General features: G+C 42.2%; 1 protein-coding gene across 3 annotated transcripts in view; it reads right to left on the bottom strand.

The window, feature by feature from the left end:
- Nucleotides 1-22,659, bottom strand: part of MAMDC2 (MAM domain containing 2) — a 58,177-nt gene that overhangs the window by 25,121 nt on the left and 10,397 nt on the right. For all 3 annotated transcript variants that reach the window (XM_061364280.1, XM_061364281.1, XM_061364279.1), the window contains exons 3-5: nucleotides 3,415-3,680; nucleotides 2,598-2,682; nucleotides 1,514-1,651 (exon numbers count right to left, since the gene is read on the bottom strand). In XM_061364280.1, the coding sequence (XP_061220264.1) occupies nucleotides 1,514-1,651; nucleotides 2,598-2,682; nucleotides 3,415-3,680 (489 nt within the window). The remainder of the gene's footprint in view (nucleotides 1-1,513; nucleotides 1,652-2,597; nucleotides 2,683-3,414; nucleotides 3,681-22,659) is intronic.

The raw sequence follows: 22,659 nt of genomic DNA, 5'->3' as shown, positions 1-22,659 counted from the left end.
CAAGTACTTCATACAGGGCAAGTGGCGAAAATCCTTTAAGTCTTCACAACATTCTGCCTCCAATGGGCTGTATTAACAGCACCACATTTAAATGAAAGAAACAAAACCCATAAACCACGCAATTTAACCCTAGCTTCTTCAAACATATTTCAATACCTTAGCTTTCCTGGTCAACTTTCCCCAAATCACTGGAAAGAAAAGCCCTTCCAGATTTTGTTCAACATCTTTGTTGCTGACACGGACAGTGGGATTGAGTGCACCCTCAGCAAGTTTGCTGGTGACACCAAGCTGTGTGGTTTGCTTGCTATACTGGACCGAAGGGATGGTATCCAGAGGGAGCTTAACACACTTGTGAGGTGGGCTGATGCCAACCTCATGAAGTTTAACCATGCCAAGTGCAAGGTCCTACACATGGGTCGGAGCAATCCCAGGCACAGCTACGGGTTGGGCAGAGAAGAGATTCAGAGCAGCCCTGTGGAGAAAGACTTGAGGGTGTTGGTCGATAAGAAAATGAATATGAGCCGGCTTCAGTGTGCACTTGCAGCCCAGAAAGCCAACTGTATCCTGAGCTGCATCAAAAGGAGCGTGACCAGCAGGTCGAAGGAGGTGATCCTGCCCCTCTACTCTGCTCTTGTGAGACCTCACTTGGAGTATTGTGTGCAGTTCTGGTGTCCTCAACATAAAAAGGACATGGAACTGTTGGAACAAATCCAGAGGAGGGCCACAAGGATGATCAGGGGACTGGAGCACCTCCCATATGAAGATAGGCTGAGAAAGTTGGGGCTGTTTAGCCTGGAGAAGAGAAGGCTGCGTGGAGACCTCATAGCAGCCTTCCAGCATCTGAAGGGGGCCTATAGGGATGCTGGGGAGGGACTCTTCATTAGGGACTGCAGTGATAGGACAAGAGGTAATGGGTTAAAACTTAAACAGGGGAAGTTTAGATTGGATATAAGGAGGAAGTTCTTTCCTGTTAGGGTGGTGAGGCACTGGAATGGGTTGCCCAAGGAGGCTGTGAATGCTCCATCTTTGGCAATGTTCAAGGCCAGGTTGGACGAAGCCTTGGGTGACATGGTTTAGTGTGAGGTGTCCCTGCCAATAGCAGGGGGTTGGAACTAGATGATCTTAAGGTCCTTTCCAACCCTAACTATTCTATGATTCTATGTACAGCTCAGTGGTACAAGATCTTAAAATTTACCGTGGCCTGTACTTTTAGAATCCACAGAAAGAGAATTTCCCCCCACTCCATCCAAAATTTTATCCTTATTTAAGTAATTTTGAAGCCTAGCAAAGAGCATAGCAACCTTATTATAAAGTTTGCAGGAAAGTTTGTGTAAACTTCTGCAAATTCCCCCCATCTTCTTCTAATCCCCTTTTTTACATAAGTCATTATTACCCTCCACCCCCCATGCCAGGAGAAAAGAAAGACTTCACATAATAATTTGAAGTATAAGAGTCAAACATGGATCTCAGACTCCAATTTTCTACTATACTCTGTTCTACATTTGTGGCTTACCCAGTTCACTGTTAAGTGTGTGGTCTTTGGGCAGGATGGACTGAGAATTACGAATGTTCCCTCCACCAACAAACCAGTTGACATTGGGGTTCCAGCGATTCACAAAGCCACAAAGATGATTTTCTTCAAAGTCACATTCTGCAATTACAGACATCACCAGCTAAGTGCACGCATTTTCATTACAGAAATTTGAAGAGAAACTATTGCTAATCACTGTCCTCACTTTACATATGGCAGGGCAAATTACACCCGTATGTATAAAATTAGACACAGCACTGAACACCTTATGAAAAAGAAAGAGAACTTTGCCAATAGATTTTGATCAGTAATAGACAAAATTCTCATTTCCATCCTGTTCAGTCTAATCTAACTTTTCATTATCTGGCAATATAGGACTGCTGTAATTTAGAACCAAATACACCCCTTCATAGTATTAAATGGTGTGGGCAGAACTTCCACTTGTAAATCAGGGATGGCTAGAAACAAAGCAGGACTAATAGCAATAATGAGACTGCTCTGTTTTCTTCACAGACTGGAAGAATTGTGACAATTTGGTTGGAGTCCACCAGAGCTCTCCAGAAATGCAAAGGTCTCCCAGCCTTCTAGATACTGAACTTCTTTAGTGGTTTTGGCAGATGTCATGAGGAAATAGCAGTAAGTGTCAGCATCAACAGAATTTTCACTCTGCAACCTGCAGGATGCCACTGTAAGGAAGCACAAGCAGGCAGACAGCAAAAATAATGTCACAGCTGTTACTCCTAATATTTGCAGCAGCCTAGTTTTGTGAAAATGTACCACTTGTTCCTGCTTGAGCAATAAATAGCTTTAGAATGAATTCTTGTATGTGAAAGGTCTATATATATCACAGAGATGGGTGAAGAAAACCCCATATTAGTGTGTTCAACCTTAGCTTAAAAAATATCTCTATATATGGCAGCCTGCTTTTCAGTAAGGAAAAAGCCATTGCCTTTTTCCTAAACTTAAGCCTTTAATTCAGTTTTAAAACTGCCAACAAGGCTTTTTTTTTTTTTTTTTTTCCCTTTTTCTATGCAAATACTGTGGGAACTGAACAGCCAGTACTTACCAATACAATATCCAGGAGTTATTTTAATTTCAAAAACTGCTATGCTGGCAGATTTGTCTTGTCCCATTTCACCTTCCAGTACAATCTGCACAATACAAACCAAACTGTAAATTTAGGGATTCAGTATTTCCTTTACCACCCTGAGCATTTAAATGGGATAAACAGGAGAACAAATTAAATGTAGCAGGAGGCTCACCATCTCTGAAGTCAGAAAGGGTGCCTTTGCTGGAAGAGCTTGGCAGAAAGCTGCCAAGAAAGATGGAATGAGTGCCCTTCCTCAAGGACAGAAGGCCCAGCGAAGGACAAGAAGACAAGGCCAAAATGTCCCACACTTCATATATGAGTATAGGACTCCAGATTCCTCAGGTGTGGCTATACAGGACGTTATTGTGAGAGATACGATATGATGGGTTTGGGGTAGGAATACTGTCCTCTCAGCTTCTGAATCCTCCCACAAGTGCACAGAGGACAGGAGTAAGTGCAGCTGCAGACCAAGATGTGGGAGATCCTTTATGTGCTATAGGATGCCAGGAGGTTCGCAGGACTGCTGTGAGGTGAGGCATCCTCACTCCATGGCTCGTCTGGCTGTGATTTCCCATGAGACGTGCCACACACTCACTGGAATGGCATCCACTGCCTGGCTCATGCCAGCTCTGCTCGCTGATTTTAGGGACAGAGGCGTCAATTGGCTCACACGCTGCCAACAGTAGAAGTGAAAGCCAAGAACAGGGCCCAGGGTGGTAATGTTCGAGAAGCAGTTTGTACACCCCAACATGTGCACCAGAAAGCCTGTGGGACTTTCTAAAACCAGGCTTACCTTGTACTTCTTTGTGCTGTTCATTAAATCCAAGCTAGCTATGAGCCAGCTATCTGAAGGCTCGTTGGCTGACCACAGCAAGCGATCAAAGCTCTCTCCTTCCTGCCGCAGGTACAGGTTGAGCCTGGTGGGATCAGGTGAAGCCCCTGAAGTCATTGCTATCTGATAAATCAGTCTGACACAGCTCCACTCCTCAGAGTACAGCTCAGGGCTGGACAGCACTGCTTTCTCACCCTCATAAGATGTATCCACAGAAATGTAATGTCCTGGGAACAGACACACATCAGAATAATAAATGTCAAAGGCTTTGCTTTTGCATCCCTGCACAGAAGTACTTATTTATAAAGGAATTGCTGTTTTGGGGCTAGGTCAGGAGATTGAGACTGCAACTCATTTGTTATGCAAGTCATTTAACCTTTTGATATCCCACTCTAGTCCCATAAACATCACTTCCTGTGCGTGAAGCATTTTTAATTGCAATCCAAAAATTACTGGAAATCTTCACAGAAAGATGTTATATCAGTGTAAAGTAGATTATTAAGTAAGCATTGCTCTCCAGACCTGGTATCTTTAGACAGACAAATTGACTGACAAGATAATTTACACAAGCAGAAATATACTGCAGGAATAATTAGTTGTTTTACAGATCAAAACTTTTAAATTCCATTTTTATAATTAACATGTTAAACCAACACATAAAAAACACATTGCAACCAAAACCTCCTAAACCTTTTCTGTTTTCAAAGAAGAAAACTAGAAGGATACTCTCAAGTATTAAAATTAACATGTCTGCTGATTTGTAAAATGCTAAACATAAAATTACATTTAAACATATCAGAGTCTCAATGGGATTATTCTAAAATTACTCTCTGTGCGGATATTTTAGGAGCAGGGCATAAAACATAGCCTTCTTCATAAAAAAAAAAAAAAAAAAAGCAAAAAAAAAGGATGTGATGACAAGCTAAAAATGCACAAGGCAGCCACAAAATGCCAAAGAAACAACATGCAGGAAAAGGAGGCAAAAGTAAATAAATCTCAGTGAAACATAAGCCTGGTGCTGCTGACTTTACTAACACATCAAAACCAAGATCAGGAGAGTAAAGCATGATGCAGGAGTCACAGAAACCTGGAATAAAATGCGTATCAGACAAATCCCATTCCTGATATTAATTTTCAGCAGCCAGGCTGCAAGCAAGAGCCCTAAGAGCTGTCAGGGACTGTGTTGAGCCAGTCCTTCATGCAGCAGAACATCACACTTATCTTCGCTGGTCTCCCACAGACCATGTATTTCTTCTTTAATCTCATTTCACTTGACCTCAGACCTTGTCTGTTTCCATACATACGTAAACACTTGCATAACTTGGACACATCAGCAGTCTGACTGATGTTAAATATATATTGCTTGCCTTAGAGGCACACCCTCCCATTCTAAATCCTGCCTGAACCCTCCAACTTTATCAAGCCACCCCGGGGCTGCTTCCTAGGAGCTCCCCTATTGCCTTTTCAAAAGTATTCTCGCCAATATAAAAAAAAAAACATCTGCGTGGACAGTCACCATCCCCCGAGGCAAAGAGCAGGTACAGATCTGGTCTACGAGGATCCTAAAGTCCTCTCTCATGCACCTCCGGGAAGATGCCAGCAGCAGGTGCCAGATCTGATTCCTGAATCAACAATGTCTGATTCCTTGGGTAGTGCATGTTACTGCATCCCTCTGCATCCACTCCCTTTCTCACCTGCAGACACTGCAGAGCAACCCATTTGTACAGTACATTTTTGTTTAACAGATGTAAGATAAATGATTGCTACTTAAGGGGCAGATGCAGCCCTAAGCAGTATAAGGGGTTGTGTAAATACAGAAAAGCTGCATTTTCTTTCCCTTTTTAGGGAATGGAATCTTTTTTGCCTCTTTGCCTTCTCTTTACATCTAATGTGTCTGGTTTCAGTCTCTTGGAGAAATACATAAATCACTGGTTAAATACAAGTAACTTGTTACTGCAGGAGCATATGAAAGAAAAATAAACACAGGGATTAATATTTTATTTAGACACCTAATGTGCCTGCCAAATACTTAATCTGCCGCTACGCAAAATGTGAGTGCATAAAATATCCACTTGCATACAGACATTCAGTTAGTTCACAAGAGTTGGCACACAGAGCATTTATTTGCTGGCATGTGCTCCTCCGAAGATATGCATGTGTTTTTCACATGCACTAGAGGATGAAGGGAAATCACCAAGGCTCTATCAGAAGTCAAATTTTTCCCACACATTCGTTTTTAATTGATATAAGTGGCAATATCCAGTACAGATAAAGAATCTATGTTTTCAGGCTAGTCTGAATTTGGATAATTTTGCTTACAAAGAAACCTACAATTCAAAATCCATGCCTGGCAATTTCAGTTTAGATTTCAGGCCTATTTTTGTCTGCACTTCATGAGAAAACCCATAGGAAACAGCCTTCTTATAATACTCATCTTTTTTTTTCCCTCCCAGAAATAAGTTAGTGTTGACACAGGAAAACACATTCACATGAAGACCTCAAATTACCAGCTATAAGGCTTAAAAGGCTGCCTGGCTTTAAGACTTGATTATAAGTAGACTAAGGTTCTTCTACAAAAACAGTGATTTAAAAGAAAAAGAAAACCTTTTATGAGTTTCCTGTTGGGATGATCGCCTCTATGTTTTCTGTCTGCTGTACACTTGCTCTCACTTGGTCTGATTCCCCACTGATATGTGAGCAAAGATTGTGAATTCTCTTTTTAAGCAGGGATGTGAGGGCTGCTTTTTTAACAAAGATTAATTTGACCCATTCATTAAGCCCAGAGATGAAGTGGTCTCGTTCCTGACCTGCTAATAATTTTAGCATCTTCTGGAAGTTCAAATGTGTGATTGGCTCTACTGAAATCAAAGGGAGCACTGATAGGGATCTTCATGTGAAAGTTTAAATGCTTTGCTAATCAGGATCAGGAAGCCTGGCACTCCACAGTATCAAGCATAGAAAACACTAAGGCTAAACTTCTTCCAAATGAATGCTGGCATTGACTGAATGACCTTTATATTAAACTGTATTTCAGTAATAGTAACGACATATGCCATTGCTGCAGAAAGGAAGGTCTCACAATGCAGATGTCAAGGGCTGACACAGAGCAATTGTGAGAGCAAATCAATGCAAAGAGAGGGCTCCTTGGAGTAAAGTAGCAGTTAACTTTCCACATGTGTTTGTGGGAGTAACAGAAGGATATTTAGCAGTCTGTGGAGAAACTGATGAATGCACAGTGCTATCGCCTGAAATCTCTCATTAAAAATGTAACATGCAGCTTCATTTCCAGCAGCCTTCCAGTATCTGAAGGGGGCCTACAGCAGTACTGGAGAGGGACACTTCATCAGGGTCTGTAGTGATAGGACAAGGGGGAACGGGTTCAAATGTAAGCAGGAGAGATTTAGATTAGATGTTAGGAAGAAGCTGTGCCCTGTGAGGGTGGTGAGGCACTGGCACAGGTTGCCCAGAGAAGCTGTGGGTGCTCCACCCCTGAGAGTATTCAAGGCCAAGATTGGAGCAACATGTTGTAGTGGAAGGTGTCCCTGCCTATGGCAGGGGGGTTGGAACTAGATGATCTTAAGGCTCTTTCCAACCCAAACCATTCTATGATTCTATGATTCATTTTGCAGTATGCCACATCATCTTTTTTCCTCAAAATCTTCCTCCTCCAAATGCCCACAGCACTTAATATATAGCCATCATTCAGGAGTTAGCAAAAGAGTGCTTCTCTTCAAAATCACAGGAAAGCAAAAGAGGGGTAGTCACAAAATGCTAAAAAAAGCCTGATGAAACACACAGAAACACAAGCATACAATTTCTCACAATTACTTTCTTAGTGGGTAGATGCAGCCTGAAACAGTATAAGGGGCTGTGAAATATAGGAAAGCTGTACTTTGTTTCCAATTTTAGGAACTGGCATGGGGACCTTGCCATTATGGTGAAGATACCATACAAGCTCCTTCACAGACGAGAAAAGCTAGAGACCTTTTGTTAGCAGGCAGCAGTTCCTTGGGGAATGCAAACACAGCCAGAAGAGAGAGGAGAAAGGGAACTCTCGGATGCATTGCCCTTACCACTCACTACTCAGGCTTGGTGTATAATGCACTTTTTACTGACATTCTGCAATGACTTTTTACCTACAGTGTAACTTCCCTCTCTTCTCCGTGACAGTTGAATCAAACTGCACAGGACCAAGCAGGTGTTCAATTTACATTCCTCCATGTCCAAGCAAAATATTTAGCCCAGGGGGGATTATGACCCAGTGTTTCCAACCTACCCCTCTGCAATAGAGCTATGCACTGCAGCGGTAAGACTCACAAAATGAAACCTTTAAAATCCATCTGTATGCATGTCTCTCATCTAAGTGCTCTAATAAGCAGTTCCATAGAGAGTCTCCCTCAGTTACTGCTGATGATCTATCGTGAGTCATCCACCCAAATTTTCCATATATATATATTAAAATTTACTTACTAAATAAGCATCAATACATCAGTCAACAGTGATTGCATCAATGGCTTAGGAGGTCAAGGGGGGTTGAGACCAGTAACACTACTTTTTCCTCAGAACAGCGCAGAAACTACACTGATTGCTTTCTCTGTAAATAACACAAACACAAAATGCCAGACAATGGCTCATAAACTAAACCCAATTCCACTGACAAATGAAAAAAAACCCAGCTGGGATAACTAAAATTACCAGTTAGCTTTTAAATGATATATTTCCTCTGTAAAAATTTGGGAGGGTAACCACAGACATGTTAGACCCTTCATGGGGTTTATATCTGACACAGCTGTTTTCTTAGTTCAGCAACAGTGCAGCTTTGTAAGAAAAAATGCATATAAGCAGTGAGCTACAAGAGAAACAGTATTAAGGAAATACGAAGCAGGAAAAGTCTGGGAATTTACATTTGGTTAGGCACTCATATATAGAAAAGTTGCAGGAAGTGACTTAAACTTGCCAGTCATGTTTGGGTTTTCTCTGTACTTCCCATACAGAAACAGGAAAGAATATTACCAGGGTTTCTTAAGACAAAAATTAATCTAAAGCACTTCTCTGGAATCTCAGTGCCTGGATTTTGGGCCATGGCTTTATTTTGTACAGGCTAAAAAAAAAAAAACAGTAAATTTTTTAGAACCTATTAAACCTTAAATTTCCAGGAAACTTTAGTTAAAACTATTACTGATATATCTAGGCACACATAATTTTGCAAGTGAAGTTTGCACATGGGGACTATCCTTGGGTACATATGAGGTGTAGGTGAAGATTCAGAGTTTGAGTAAGAACACAGAAATTTTACCAGCTACTTCTCATGAGATTTTGGGTGAACCTAGGAGAAGGCTGGTGGCATTGGATAGGAAAGCTTCAGAATCAACACTTCTTTACATTCAATTTCTTTCCAGTAGAAAGCAAACTTTTCAACTAAAGTGGACATTTTTTGCTGATAATTTGTGTTGAAAAACAGTACTGTGTGGGTCAATGTTAAATTTGTCCATCTATGAAAAGCTGAGATTTTCTGAAGAAAATCCTTTCTCTAATCAGGAACAGTCACCATGAATTTGTTAAGGCTTTTTGGAGTGAAGAGGGACAGTTGGGGTGTGAGGTGCATTTTTTTCCTCAATATTTTTTAGTCAGTGCTTTGGGAAGCAAAGAATTGCATTAACGAGTGACTTTTCAGTTGGAAGGAAAGGATTTGTGCTACAATTCCGGTAAAGTAAAAGAAATCCTGAAACCGATCAAATGCACAAAAGCCTGCACAAATACTTAATCAGGGCCTACAATGTTGTTCTAGGGGGAACATCCCTCCTGGGCAGCCTTGGCCACAGTGTCACCAAACCTGATGCATCAAAACCCACCAAGACCTCTTGTCACAGTGTCAGCAGTGCATGCCAGGCAGCTGGACAAAGCATCACCCCTCATCACTGGTGCTGGACCCTAGGTGGAGGTCTGTCCACCACCCAGGCCCCTCGAGGGTCTCCCCATAGCATCTCCCCAGCTGGATCTGGCAGACAGGGAAGTGCTGCAGCAGGGGTCCACTCCTGTGAGAGTCGATGCTTAACCAGTTCTCCCTGGCCCTCAGGAAACTTGTGGCAGCAGTTTCTCCCCTGGACAGACAGATGCATACGGGGCACAATGCATACAAGGCTGAGCAGCAAAGCCTGGTCCTTGAAGGTAGAGGCTCATTCCTCCTCAGGGTGGTGCCGTGATTCAAGCTACTTGACCCTGCAGGGCATAACTGGAATTCTCATTCCCTTCAAGCCACAGATTCACACCAGAAGAACTGCATGGTATACGCTGGGACCAATTACTGTTATCGTCAGTTTCTTAAAAGCAGCTCTGTGAAAATAGCTGAGGCATGGAGAAGCAGGAGGTGGCCTGTGTTTGTTGTCTGCAGTGACTGATACACACTGCTACTGTGAAGCCCTTCCTTCTCTTCTGTGCCTACAGGGGCACCCCAAGCCTAAAGCTGTCACCTTTCTGCAGCAAAAGCCTGTGTTCCTGCCTGGCTGCTGCCAGCTGCCTGAACCCCTATCTCTGCCGGCCAGGGAGGGCACCTAAATCTGCCCCTGCACTGCTCAGATTCTTCAGGGGCAAGAACAGTGGTTCCAGGCAACTTCCACAGAGCTGAGAAGTATTTATGTAAAACAAAGGCATCCTGTACAAAAGCACGGCCTCCAGTGATGAACACTGCAGCGCTCACACACCTTCCTCCTGCAGGATTGACAGCCCGGACAACTGGAGCTCCCCAGCAGCTTTCTCTCCAGCTCACCTTACTTTACTGCCCACAGAGATTTAGCATTTGACACTTTGCTTGCCACTGCCAGCAAACCAGGCAAAAGAGGTCATGTTTCCCAGATATGAGGGATGAATCTTCAAAGGCTCTTAATCCTTCCCAGAGGAGGGCTTGTATTAACTACCAGCTCCAGCTCCTGCCCTGTCCTTTGCTCCCCAGAAAGTTCAGAAATACAGCTGTTAGCAAGCCTGTCAGAAACCATAAAAGCAATACAATCATCCCTGAAACACTCTGTGACTGTGGCATCTGATCACAGCTGACACCATACTGGCAAAACATTCCAGCCTCCATCTGCCAGGTTGTATTGCCTCTTTCTGTTGCTGATTGAGAGGAGTTGCTCCACTGCACAGCGGATGTTGAACTTGTGAGAGCTTACTGGGTCCTGTTCTTGCCCTCCCTCTTGAGACATCATGCACACATTATATCAGGTCTTCTGGTTGTTCTGAACACAGCCATGTGGGTTTGTTTTCTTTCACAATGACCTCACAGATTTTTATATCCTTTTCAAGTTTTCTTTCTGTGTATTCCAACCGACGCATCAGCTACTGCTGACACCACTTGGTTCTCCTTTTCGTGCTGTTCATTACATAATTTTGACAACTTTCTATCTGCTGACACAAAGGCTACCAGGTCCTTCTCTGCTATCTCATTTCCCTTGCATCAGCTTTTTCAAAAAGCCTTCTCCACGATTTCTTTTAGCTGGTACACTTGAGCAGGATGTAGGTGAGATCTGGAGACACAAGACTGTGCCGTGAATTTCTGAATTGGAAATAACTCAGAAAAGCTTTTTCTTTATTCTTTGGCATCCTAAATCAGTTTCTGTTGTTCCCAGTGAACAAGGAATATTAAAGATAAAACCAAGATAAAGTGGAAATCATCATGTATCTGTATTTTCACAGTACTCATCTCTTTTATTACTATCTCTATTCCTTTGCTAAATCGTGTTTCCACCAGGATCAAGCACTCAGGAGAAAGAACTGTGATGGCTCTTCCAGCACAGCTGCTTGTCCTGACAGAGTGCATCACTGGGCTGCCATCCTTCAGCAGAGTATGTAGTTTCACTCCTATAGTATTCCCTTACTTTATGTTGTCATTTAGTATGACTACGAGTATGTAGTATGAGCTCTGCTGTGTATTAGGTGCTGAACATGTCTCAGCCTGCAGAAGGCAAACCTACACACCCATAGTTCACACAGCAATGGCACTTTTCTGAAGAAAAACCTGTCAGATTTGCAACTCAGACCAAAATGCTGGTCCGCATCCCATAAGGGAACCAACATGAGGAACCTGGAGAGTCAGACCATGAGACAAGGGACCTCTCATTTTGTTTTAAGAAGGGGGGTTTCTGGGGCTATGCTTCTCCTCAGACCAGAGTGATAAGCACAGTCACGGCAGTAAGAGTTTGAGAGAGGTAAGAAAGACATACTCCAAACCCAGCAACCCTGATTTGGTTGTTGCATGTCAGGTTTTACACTAATCTGGAAGATCGTGCTTTTCTGCTTCAAAATCAAAGAGTTCATGGTTGATAACCTTCCTTGGTATGTTCCAAAGGGGTTAAACTAAAAGCCCATGGTGCTCACATCTAAGCAAAACCCTGAAGCAAACCTGCCCTCAGCCAGGGAAGCAGGAACACTCTTGTCACAGCAAGCAGTGGCCCGGAAGAGAGAGGACAAGAGAGCCTTAGAGCCAGGGTGAGCAGGAACAGAAGTCTGCCCAGCATGACTTGGCTTAGGTGCATGAGAGAGCGTGCATGAGGTCTCAGCATGCAGGGGGGGTCTGGAGCCAGGCTGCAACCCTGCCCATAGAGAATGAAAACCCCTTAACCAGCAAATTTCTGGAGTGCATCTGCAACCATGGGGACTCACTCAGTGAAACACTATAAAAGCAAAACTTTCTGCTGTATGGATCTGCTCGCTCTGTGTCCGTCAAATCACTTGGCCTACCACACTACCCTAAAGAACATCTACCTAAATGCTTGTCTATCTTTCCCAGCTACACTAGATTAAGTAATAAAAAGTAGCCTTTCCACACAAGTCTTGTTCCTCCAAGGAAAGTTGCAATTGTGCTTTCCTATATAAATTATATTTGCTCTAATACTCACCTGAGCCCTAGGTCCTACACAGACTGAAAAAATAGTTGAAATAAGTTACCTGGTTTCACTGGCTTCAAAAGTCCTGAGTGAGTTCAGTTTCCTGCTTTCCATAAACCATGTTTGTTTTATACACCTATTTTTATACCAGAATCCTTAGGATGACTAACAGGCTCATGGTGGTCTCTTCAGGGATCTCATGTCACAAAATACAGAGCTGCTAACAGATGAGGTGCATATTTATGTCCATGTCCTGAAATAGCTGGCTACGGAGTGTGCTTACAGGTGAGCTAATCAGACCCTGATTGGTGCTAGCAGCAACCTGGTAGAAGGTCACCTGAGGGAACCAGCCTAGCCACACCATTAGTTTCCAAAACCTGCTGGAGGTTTCTGTCTTGTAACTAGTTTATCACCACTGATGCTGCGGCAGCCCTTTAGCTGCTTCTGTGTTTACTCAATGGCCACTCTCAAGTAATCCACTGTAAGCAAGAAAGCAGCCTCAGTGACTCATCTTCTGCCTAGCAAGCTTCATCCTGGACCACAAACACGGAATGATGAAGACTCAGCATCTGAAACCACTAAACCTGCAACCAAGGAATACATCTATTGATGTTGAACATCGCAACCACCAGGACCATGGCTAGTATTTCCTGGAGCCCTGCAAAACTGCACCCAGCAGTTAGCCTCTTCAAAGATCAACACTGCCAGCTTCAGTTTACCAGCGATGCTTCTAGGCTTGCAGTCCTGCACATCATTCCTGCCTGGCAGGCAGGTGGTAGCAACTGAAGACATGTGTGAGTGTGTACAATGCAGAGCATGCCAAAATCCACAGAACTGAGAATGGGTTTTTTCAAGGGTTTATAGAAACAGCCCCAGGTTAGATAACTGTAATCTCTAAAACATCTCATGCACATTTTAGGGGAATGGAAAGTAGTTGTACATTTAATCCTGAAATCTACATTCACCATTTGCGCTTTAAGTATAACCTGTTGTACCACCACATTCACTAGGTATCAAATCCCTTATATCCAGAGGTGTCTGCCAAAGGATTTTTCATTCAAGTGTAACAGACCCAGCTTCCCACCTCTTCCCTTCAAGCAGAAAGTACACTTTGAATGATACATACTCATACTCAGTGGTAGAGTACATCCATTGGTAGTTGAGAATGGGGCTGTAGTCATAATCCTACTCCTTGAAAGGTGCTCCATTAAGAAAACATAAATGATAACATTTGGCTGAGTACCCTTACACAGAAACTCTTTAAACTGGCAAAATTAAGTAAGAAGCTAATTTTGCAGCCCAGGAAGCCTAGAATTCAACCTACCAAGTCTACTCTGAGCTTTGTTTTTAATTTTTCAATTATTACTCTCTATCACTCTTTGCTGAGCGGATAATCTTAAAAATATGAAATTATACAAATCAAAAGGTGGGAATGAAAGTTTTCTCTGGATTGTTTGGGGTTTTTTTGTTTGGTTGGTTTTTGTTTGTTTGTTTTGGTTTGGGTTTTTTTTTCCCTTAAAAAACCCTTGCATGTACTCATTGATCCCGTAAGGACTTTATAGTTTTTACAGGGATTGCAGAAAACTGGGTATTGATAAATTCAGTGCTGGTCTCAAAACTCAGAAGCTCACAAAGCATTTTACAGGATGCTGTGGGCCTCTGTGGCTACCTCCCCTCTGCCTCAGTAGCTGCAGTCACTAGTACTGGAAGGAGATTCAGTTGTGGAGCTTTGGCTCAAAGCAAGACATTTGGACTACCCAGAATTATGTTTGTAAGGATGACTTTGTATCAAAACCAAAAAAACACCTCCTTGTGCAAACTCCAGTCTAAGGGAACAGTATGAAACAGATGCCGATGAATGTTATGTTTAGGCATTTAGGAGATTTAGAAACCAGTATTTTGGTTTCTACAGGGTATTTAACTGCTGACTGTAATCAACAGAGTTCTGATAATTTTAGCTCTGCTGGGCTTTGTTTTAATTAAAACAGCCAATCAAATTCTTCTTTGAGAGTGACTCCAAGTCAGTGAACCACTTTATACACCTGAGTTCTCAGGCCATCAGATGTTACCCGAATATGCACAGGGCTCTGTCATCTGTCTGGCTCAGTTGACTCTTCACATGTCTGTCACGTTGTGGTGGCCTCTCCGTTTCCCCTCACTAGGCAATGGTCAACAAATAAATTCCTCCAGGCAGCCACTTCACACGCTCTCCAGCTGCCAGGGGCACTTGTCATCGCAGATGATCAGACAGGCCCCAGATATTTCTGTTTGTTTGGCTTTTTTTTCCAAGATGACTTCAGAAGTGAAAGTTTTGGCAAATTTCAGCACTTACTGTAATGTCATTCCAGTGAATATTTAGTAATATCCTCAGGCATTCACTTGCAAGGGTATTTATAAGATATTTGATCTATATAAGATAAATTTATCAAGATAGAAATAGCACTTGAGATACAAACTGGTCATTGGGAAAAAATCTATCAATCTGACTCTGCCAGTTCACGACACTGTTTCCTACAGGAAACACTGACTCCACTTTTGCTGCCAAAGTAAGTAAAAGCTTACTTACTTTCCAAAGTATTAGAGTTTATAGTCCCTCATTAGTTCTTTTTTTTAATTACTATTATTTTTTGGTTTCCCCCTACTGGATTATTGTCTATTAGGCCTTTTTCTAGTTACTTTACATCCTAAATAGTTTCAGGTGATCATCCAGATGTTAATGAACTTTAGATAGATCCATAAAATAACATTTAGATTAATTTACCTTTGTGCACTTGGGCTGCCAAATCTCACTGGGCACTTAACACTATCCACAACATCCTCCCAACATCCCAACCCAACATCCTCCCAGCTGGTTGGCAGTACCCGACAGTGATCCCAGATGGATGAGCAGGGAAGAATTAAGTGCAAAATGAGCACATGAAGACACTCGCCCCATGCCCCCCCTACAGTCCCTGATGCCATTTTTCAGTGTGCAGGACTGCCTGAGGTGGTTGTGGTATTGACTGTAACAACAGATGAGCATCATGTATTTATCCTGCATAAAAAGAAACCACGCAGAAAATAAACCCTGCAGAAACAACTTCGCTCTATCATTTACCAAGCTTTGTGTGGTCTTTCTAAAAACAGTCCAGTTTTTCTGAGAAAGCCTTTTAGTGTGGTGTGTGCCATAAAGTATAGTTCAGAAGTTATTTGAGACAAAGTAAATGCTGGAACACTTGAAGGTGTAACCAAGGTTTGCACAGAATCAATGAACACATTCAGTACTCTTCCCAACACATTTTCTGCATGTTTACAGTTTCCCCAGGAACAGTGAATTCTCTGCTGGAGTATCTTCTGCAAACACGCAGACTATAGGGGGGAATTGGAGTCAGGAGCTCACGCTGTGCGCATGCAAGTGCTCCCATACACTGCCCTCTGCACTTGACAGCGCTGGCTGAAGCCCTTGCATGCCTGCCTGGTCACTGGCAGTGACTCACTCCTTTGTTTCTGTCCCAGCAGCTGATTCCACCAGTTTCGCCTGTTACCCTGCAGACAGGAACTTGTGCTGCCTGACCACAGAGAAAGCTCACTGTTTACAGAAGGAATTTGCAGTTGTGCTTGCCTGAGATGTATCAATGAACATCTCTGGGATTACAGAGGCAATTAACTCCTTAGTACGTGTTAACAAGTGATTAGACTGGCTCCACAACCTTTATTTTAGGTTCAAATATCACACATACGCTGCCATTCTCTTAGAAGTGAAAGCGTAGGGTTGTCTTTTGCAACCTCTACTCCAAGCTATAAACCAAACAACATTGACAGCTTCACTGGAAGTCATACACAAGGGACATTTGCCATGGAATGTGTTATCAGTGCAGCTTTCTGACATGGACCTCAGCCTCTCCTTTAATGTGAAGCAGGAGAAAGACCCATTTCCACAGCACAGAGAGGCTGAAAATCCCAGAGCTGCTGTTTCTCCTCCCCACCTCAAAAGCTGACAGTAAACTAAGCCAGAAGAATAGATGCTTGCCAGGTTTCATCTTGGAAAACAAGGGAAATATTTATGACCATTGGGAACTTGGGGGGAAAAAAAAAAAAAAAAGAAAGAAAAGACAACTTTTCAGTGTGTGATACTGAAATAACCCAAAGTACTGAGCCAGTATTCCTGTAACCACAGGTGCTCTGAGGGAGGAAAACACAAGGTCTCACACACCAGACATCAAAAGTCTGGTCTCCGACACTACCAAGAGGCTGATTCAAGCTGATGTAGTATACAGTAATCATCTAAGGATAAAAATATTCACATTCATAATTTAGCAAAAAAGTAAATTCACAAGAGCACTGCAACCAGAACGTCACTATTTGGTTTGGGTGGTGTTTTTTTCATTTTAAAAAAGGAAAATTATAATGATGGGTGTGTGTCAATATAGTACACCATACAAACAGGTAACTACATTTTCTGCAAATTTTTAAGAATCAAAAAAAATCAATATTTTTTTGAGCAAGGGATTCAAGCATGTAACACAAGGAAAGCAACCAATGATATTCATACTCATGGTTGTTTCCTTTCTTTTAAAAGTGCTCTATTTCCTTTTCCAGAGGAATTTAACCCCCCCCCCCCGCCCCCCCTCCCCCATCCTGGCTTTTTAGAAATCCTTTTTAAAGGAAAAATCAAAGTCTGCAATATCTTTTATACTTACACATAAAGGAATTGTTTCTTTGTTATGCTTCTGACTCTTGAGGTAATGTATAGAGTATTAAAGTCAGGAAACTGGCCTCAAGAAATGTCTGTGGTTGTCCTTGCAACCCTCTGGGGAGGAACATGTCTCTGCTTCCCTGCTGTTCCCAGACTCATGAGCCAAGCAGTTTCAGGAGAATATACACTGAGTCCGGAGGGGAAGCATACAACAAATGTTACACCTGCTTTCTTCCTCTACATCTCTGTGCCTCATGAAGACCAGTCAGGAGAAAATTAAACCCGCAGAACCTTACTGAAAACTGATCTGAGTGGCTCAACCTCTGGTTAGATACTTAATGGGAGAATAAACCTGTAGTTACTTTTGTGTCTCCTTCCATACATAATTTAGTATTATGCAAAGACTTCTGCATCAGCTACAAAAATGGAAAACAAATGGTATCAACTGAAAACTTTGTTTAATCATCGCCCGAGGAATTGCCAGTGGATCACTGGAAAGAAACTCAAAGCACAAGCTACCTTTTATATTAAGCAAACCCTGCAGCTGCCACCAGATCATGCAAAATAACTGTATGGCGAAGCCTGCAGACAGGCAAATCAGTGACAGGCAGATGGCTGGCAGCTGCCAAAACCCGCTGCACCTTCATGTAGACCTCTTGGCATTTAACATTTGCTCTTTGGCATGGAGGAAATGTGTCACAAGAAGCACCAAGCGACTTCATTTAGACAGGAAAGGAGTCCTCTGTTGCAGGATGTGAGGCAGACATTGCCATTCCCTACTGAGTAATTTTCATGGTTAAAACTGATGAAGACATTCCCCACCAGGCAGTCACCTACAGAACACAGTGTGCAGGCTTGCTATAGCTGGTGTGACCTGCACAATGCATGAATACAGTGTCTTCTGTCAGGCTCATTACGTTCTTTACTCCTCTGCTGAATCTTCAGGACATCCAAAATCCCTATAACATCAACGTTTCCTTCTGGGAACATTTTATATCCTTTCCTTTCAGGGAAAAAGTGTACATAGACATTTGACAGGACAATGGAGTAGTTTAGCAAGTCTTTCTCATTGAAAAGCAACTGTGGGCCACTTTTTAAAGACATTTGCCCTTCTTGTGGGAGTTCCTGGTTGTATCAGAACAAACGAGTTAAGCCAACCTAGTCATACTTTGAGAGTTGCTGGTTAATGTTATCATTTACTTCTGCAGAAGCAATGATGAAGGAGATTCCCACTATAGCATCCTGGCTTGACTTTTCAAATAAAATCACACCTCACCTTTTTGAATGCCCTTCCACAACAGCTCAGAGTTAAGTGCTAGAATTTAGCCTCAGGGAGGCTTCTTAATAAACATTAATTGTAAAGGAGAAGTATACTTTCTACTTCAGGAGAGCTGACTTTCCTTTTAGTTTGCCTATATGGTCATACTGTGTATTAGTACAAGTGTTGCCATAGAACCACAACATACGGAAACCTGGGCAACAGATCACGCGAACAGACGTAATCGTAATAATGGAGCGTGTAAACAAACAGAAAGAAAATTCCACTGCAACCAAATTACATATACTACAAATATACTACAACAGGTCTGTACTCATTAGATGGAACTGTTGCAGTAATTTCTGTGCCAGCTATGAAAGAAATTTGGTAGCATAGCTGAACATAAAAATGAGGTTCAATAAATTTCAGGGCCTGCGCAAGATGAGTCAGATATTAATTATTACTTTAAAAAATAGCAGCCATTTGTTAACTTCAGGAAATTCTCAGATACTGAGAACAATCTTTGATGCAGAGAAATACGGATTTAATAGGTGGACTAATTGATGGATTAAAAAAATGTCTGGATGGCCACATCCAAAGAGTTATAATCGAAAGCTCAATGTCCTAATGGAAACCAGTAGAGTGGTGTTCCTCAAGGGTCCATACCGGGATCAATACTGGTTAATATCTTCATCAGTGACATAGGCAGAGGGACTGAGTGCACCTTCAGCAAGTCTGTGGATGACACCAAGCTGAGTGGTGGCATTAATTTGCTTGAGGGAAAGGATGCCATCCAGACGGACCTTGACACTTGGGGACTGCGCCCATGTGAACCTCATTAAGTTCAACAAGGCCAAGCGTGAGGTCCTGCACCCAAGCTGGGGCAATTCCCAGTATCAGTGCAGACTGGAGGGCTGCTGGATAATTGGATTGAGAGCAGCCCTGCAAAGAAGGACTTGGGAAGGTACTGGCGGAGAAAAAGTCGCACATGAGCCCACAGTGTGTGCTTGCAGCCCAGAAAGTTGAGGCTCCCAGAACATGGAAGACATAGACCTGTTGGAGTGGGTCCAGAGGAGGGCCACAAAGATGATCAGAGGGTGGGAGCGCCTCTCCTACGAAGACAGGCTGAGAGAGTTGGGCTTGTTCAGCCTGAAGAAGAGAAGGTCCCAGGGCAATGTTACTGCAGCTTTTGAATATATAAAAGGAGTCATCCTCCCTCACAGGTTATTGCTCTTTGGTTATGGGTGCTTGCAGACATGTTGCTGACACAAGGCTGTTACTATCACCTACAGGTGATGGGCAGCAGAAACACCTGGGATAAAGGCCTCAGGATTTAATAATTTTTACAGATCTTGTGGCTTTCTGGGAAAATTGTAAGGTTTGTTGTTTGACAATTCACCTCCATAAAATGCTGGAAAAGCTAAAGTGGTTAAAAAGCAGAGCCATAACTCCAGGTTAAGTATAAAAGTTCCATGGTGCATATCAATTCCTTCTTGACCTGGACTCCTTCAGCACCCCTCTCTCAAGAGATTCACTGTGATCTAATGCCTTAATGACTTGAGACAATCTCTTGTCACTCTAGACTCACCCATGCCCGTGCAGGTCTGTAGCTCAATGAGTAATAGGTGTAATAATGGAAACCCTGCAGCAGATTTCCTGTGCACATCCTGCAACCTCCTCAGCAACATATCAGAAGAGTAACTGGGAAATGTACAGACCCACTGTGCAGGTACAGTGCGAACATCTCTCTCCAAAAGATCTTAGAGGTTGCCTTCTTCTAACAGGTCAGAGCAATGCATTACTATGAAGACCCTTCAGACTGTCACCCTTCCCTCTCAGGGAGTTTACTGCAGTATGATACGTGTCATACACACACTAAATAAACTAGAAATTAGAAACCAAACTGGAAAGGGCCTCAAAGAGGGAGGTTCAGCCAGTGCAGATGTCCAGCAGGCAACAATTTAATTTTCCATCAAGTTTCAAAATTAAGTTTGTTTTTTCTCTCTCTTTCTACAGAATCATTTGAACATTTTCAAACCATGGACTTATTCTGAAACTTCTACTGCTCAGGGTTTCGCCTAGAGCTCTTCCTTTCTTCTCACTTTCTCTCTTCAATAGCAAACAGAGATACCTCAGCTGACAAGTGGGTGCCACATGCAATCTTGCAGTAAGTAGCTAGGTCATTTCTTTTAAAAATAGTGGACTAACTTGCAGGTTGAGTAGAGGCATGGCAGTGAAGTCCTAAGTGCAGAATTAACAAAACCCACAAAACTGCATATCAAAAAGAAACAGCACAAAAGCTAAGTGACAATGGAAAGGCTAACTAACAGAAAAAGATCTAGATGACCCAGAACAGGAAAAGATTGGAGTCTTCTGCTAGCAAGGCATGACTGATCATGTAACTCTATTTTTGGCCTGAACACTCACCAGCTGTAAAGTCTACTCCAAATTCATGAGTGCTTTTTTATATAAGAACAAATACAGATTACAGATCTTTGGTTTCTACCTACATGTGGTGATCAAACTACAAATACCACTCATCTTATTTCCATATATGACAACTTCACTGTGCAAAGTTCTCTTATTTTTTTTCAAACAAACTACAGTTAATGCCCTAATAACTCTCCAGTTTGACACTTTCAGTTTAAAATAGACACTGGAAGAGGCTATATTTAGAGAGCAATCTGGTGTTGGTATAAATCTTCTCATGTTTCCACTTAAGCACACAAGAATATTCTTGGCCAGGAAAGAAATCCCTCTGCAAAAAGCCTTTCAAGAATTAAACTGCAAAGCAATGGCTATATAGGAACTAGTAAAAATTCATGTGTTTGAACTCCTCCTGCTTGTAATAACTAAACTTCAACTAATCTTATACAAAGCAACAGCTTAGATTAGCATTGCCTAGCTGTATGTATACGTATTTGAAATTCTGCAGCTCACCCTGCTTGAAATGCTGTAAGCAACAGCTTAAAATTAAGCATTCATATAGCTACATGTAAGTTTTCTAGGATGTACATGAAGCTGTTTATTACTGGTTTGCTGACAGTCAGTACTTTGAAGCTGAATCTGCGACTGCAGATGCAGATGCAGATGCAAAGCAAACCAGTATACTGACACAGACTTTGTTCTGCATACTGACAGATTTTATCATTATTTGTGCCCTGGACCTTAGCATATCTCCAAGGGACAAAAAAAAAAAGTCAGATAAATCCGGTTTTCTTAAACATATTTGTTCTTTCCATATTGGACACACTTAAAAAATCTGGGTACCAAGATGCTTGTATTTACAGTTTTCATTACATTTCTAGCACTCAAGGTATCCTCTACTTCACCTTACAAGAACTTAGGGATTTAAACTGGCACAAATTAGTTTACATTCAGGAAAACCATAACCATTTATCTCCTGATTACTGGGAAGGCTCCAAATTTGTTTGCAGCCATGGGAGTATACTTCTGCTTAAGTAACGGCTCAAAGCATGAGCAGTACTAAAAGCTCATTTTCTTGCTGCCTGTATTGAGTCAATTTTCTACCAAACACTTAAGGAAGGCACCAAACTGTAGGGTTCTGTAATGTAAAATTACTCACTGTAGAGGCAAGATATAAAAACAATGGCATTATCCCAGCTCTGCTACAGATTCTCACTGTTGCTCTGTCATAACCATACGTGACAAAATTGGCTATCACCTTACACTTGGGTACTCAGATATGATTTTCATGGGATAAAAAAGGTCTCAGTAATATCGTGAAGCATGGCGTGATACACAGAAATGTGCCTTCAAGTATCTTGTCTTGTAGTTCCAGCCCCTACTTAGAGCTTATAAATTTTTGTGACTGCTTGCCACAAGTGTTTACACGTTTAAAGTAAAGAATACACTTCTCTGGCACCTGGCACATGGGGAAGGAGAGATGAAGGGATTGGCAAAAAGTTGACAAAGTAATAAATACTGATAATGAACTGTAGGTCATCTTGGGGACATATGGCTTGGGAGAATTTAGGCCTTTATTTCCCAAACGGTTGCAAAGCAGACAGCATAGGCATCTACATCTGTTTCATCACTTGCCTGAACCTATTCTGATGAGCTGAGAGCAACTCAAGAGTCTACATCCATTCATTCATCTGGCTCCCTGCTGACTCCACTAAACAGTAATGCCAATTACTGTCAACTCTGTTGTATGTCCTTAAATGAACTCAAGTCACTTTGGCTAAACAGCTGTGAGATGGTACTTTCAGTCAAGGATGTTCATTTGCAGAATGGCCTGCCAAGAGTGATTAGATGGAGCAGAACTGCCTTGCTAAACCTCTTCTGGATAACAACGATGTGTAAAACAGCACACACCAAAGACAGTAAGTGAATTACTAAAAAAAAACTAGGAAATGATGAACAGACCCCTT

Source organism: Neopsephotus bourkii, unplaced genomic scaffold (assembly GCF_033783945.1).
Source record: "Neopsephotus bourkii isolate Nb327-2 ecotype Australia unplaced genomic scaffold, CSIRO-AGI_Nbou_v1 NB_1197, whole genome shotgun sequence".
NCBI classification, from domain to species: domain Eukaryota; kingdom Metazoa; phylum Chordata; class Aves; order Psittaciformes; family Psittacidae; genus Neopsephotus; species Neopsephotus bourkii.
This window is presented reverse-complemented; position numbering and strand designations above follow the sequence as displayed.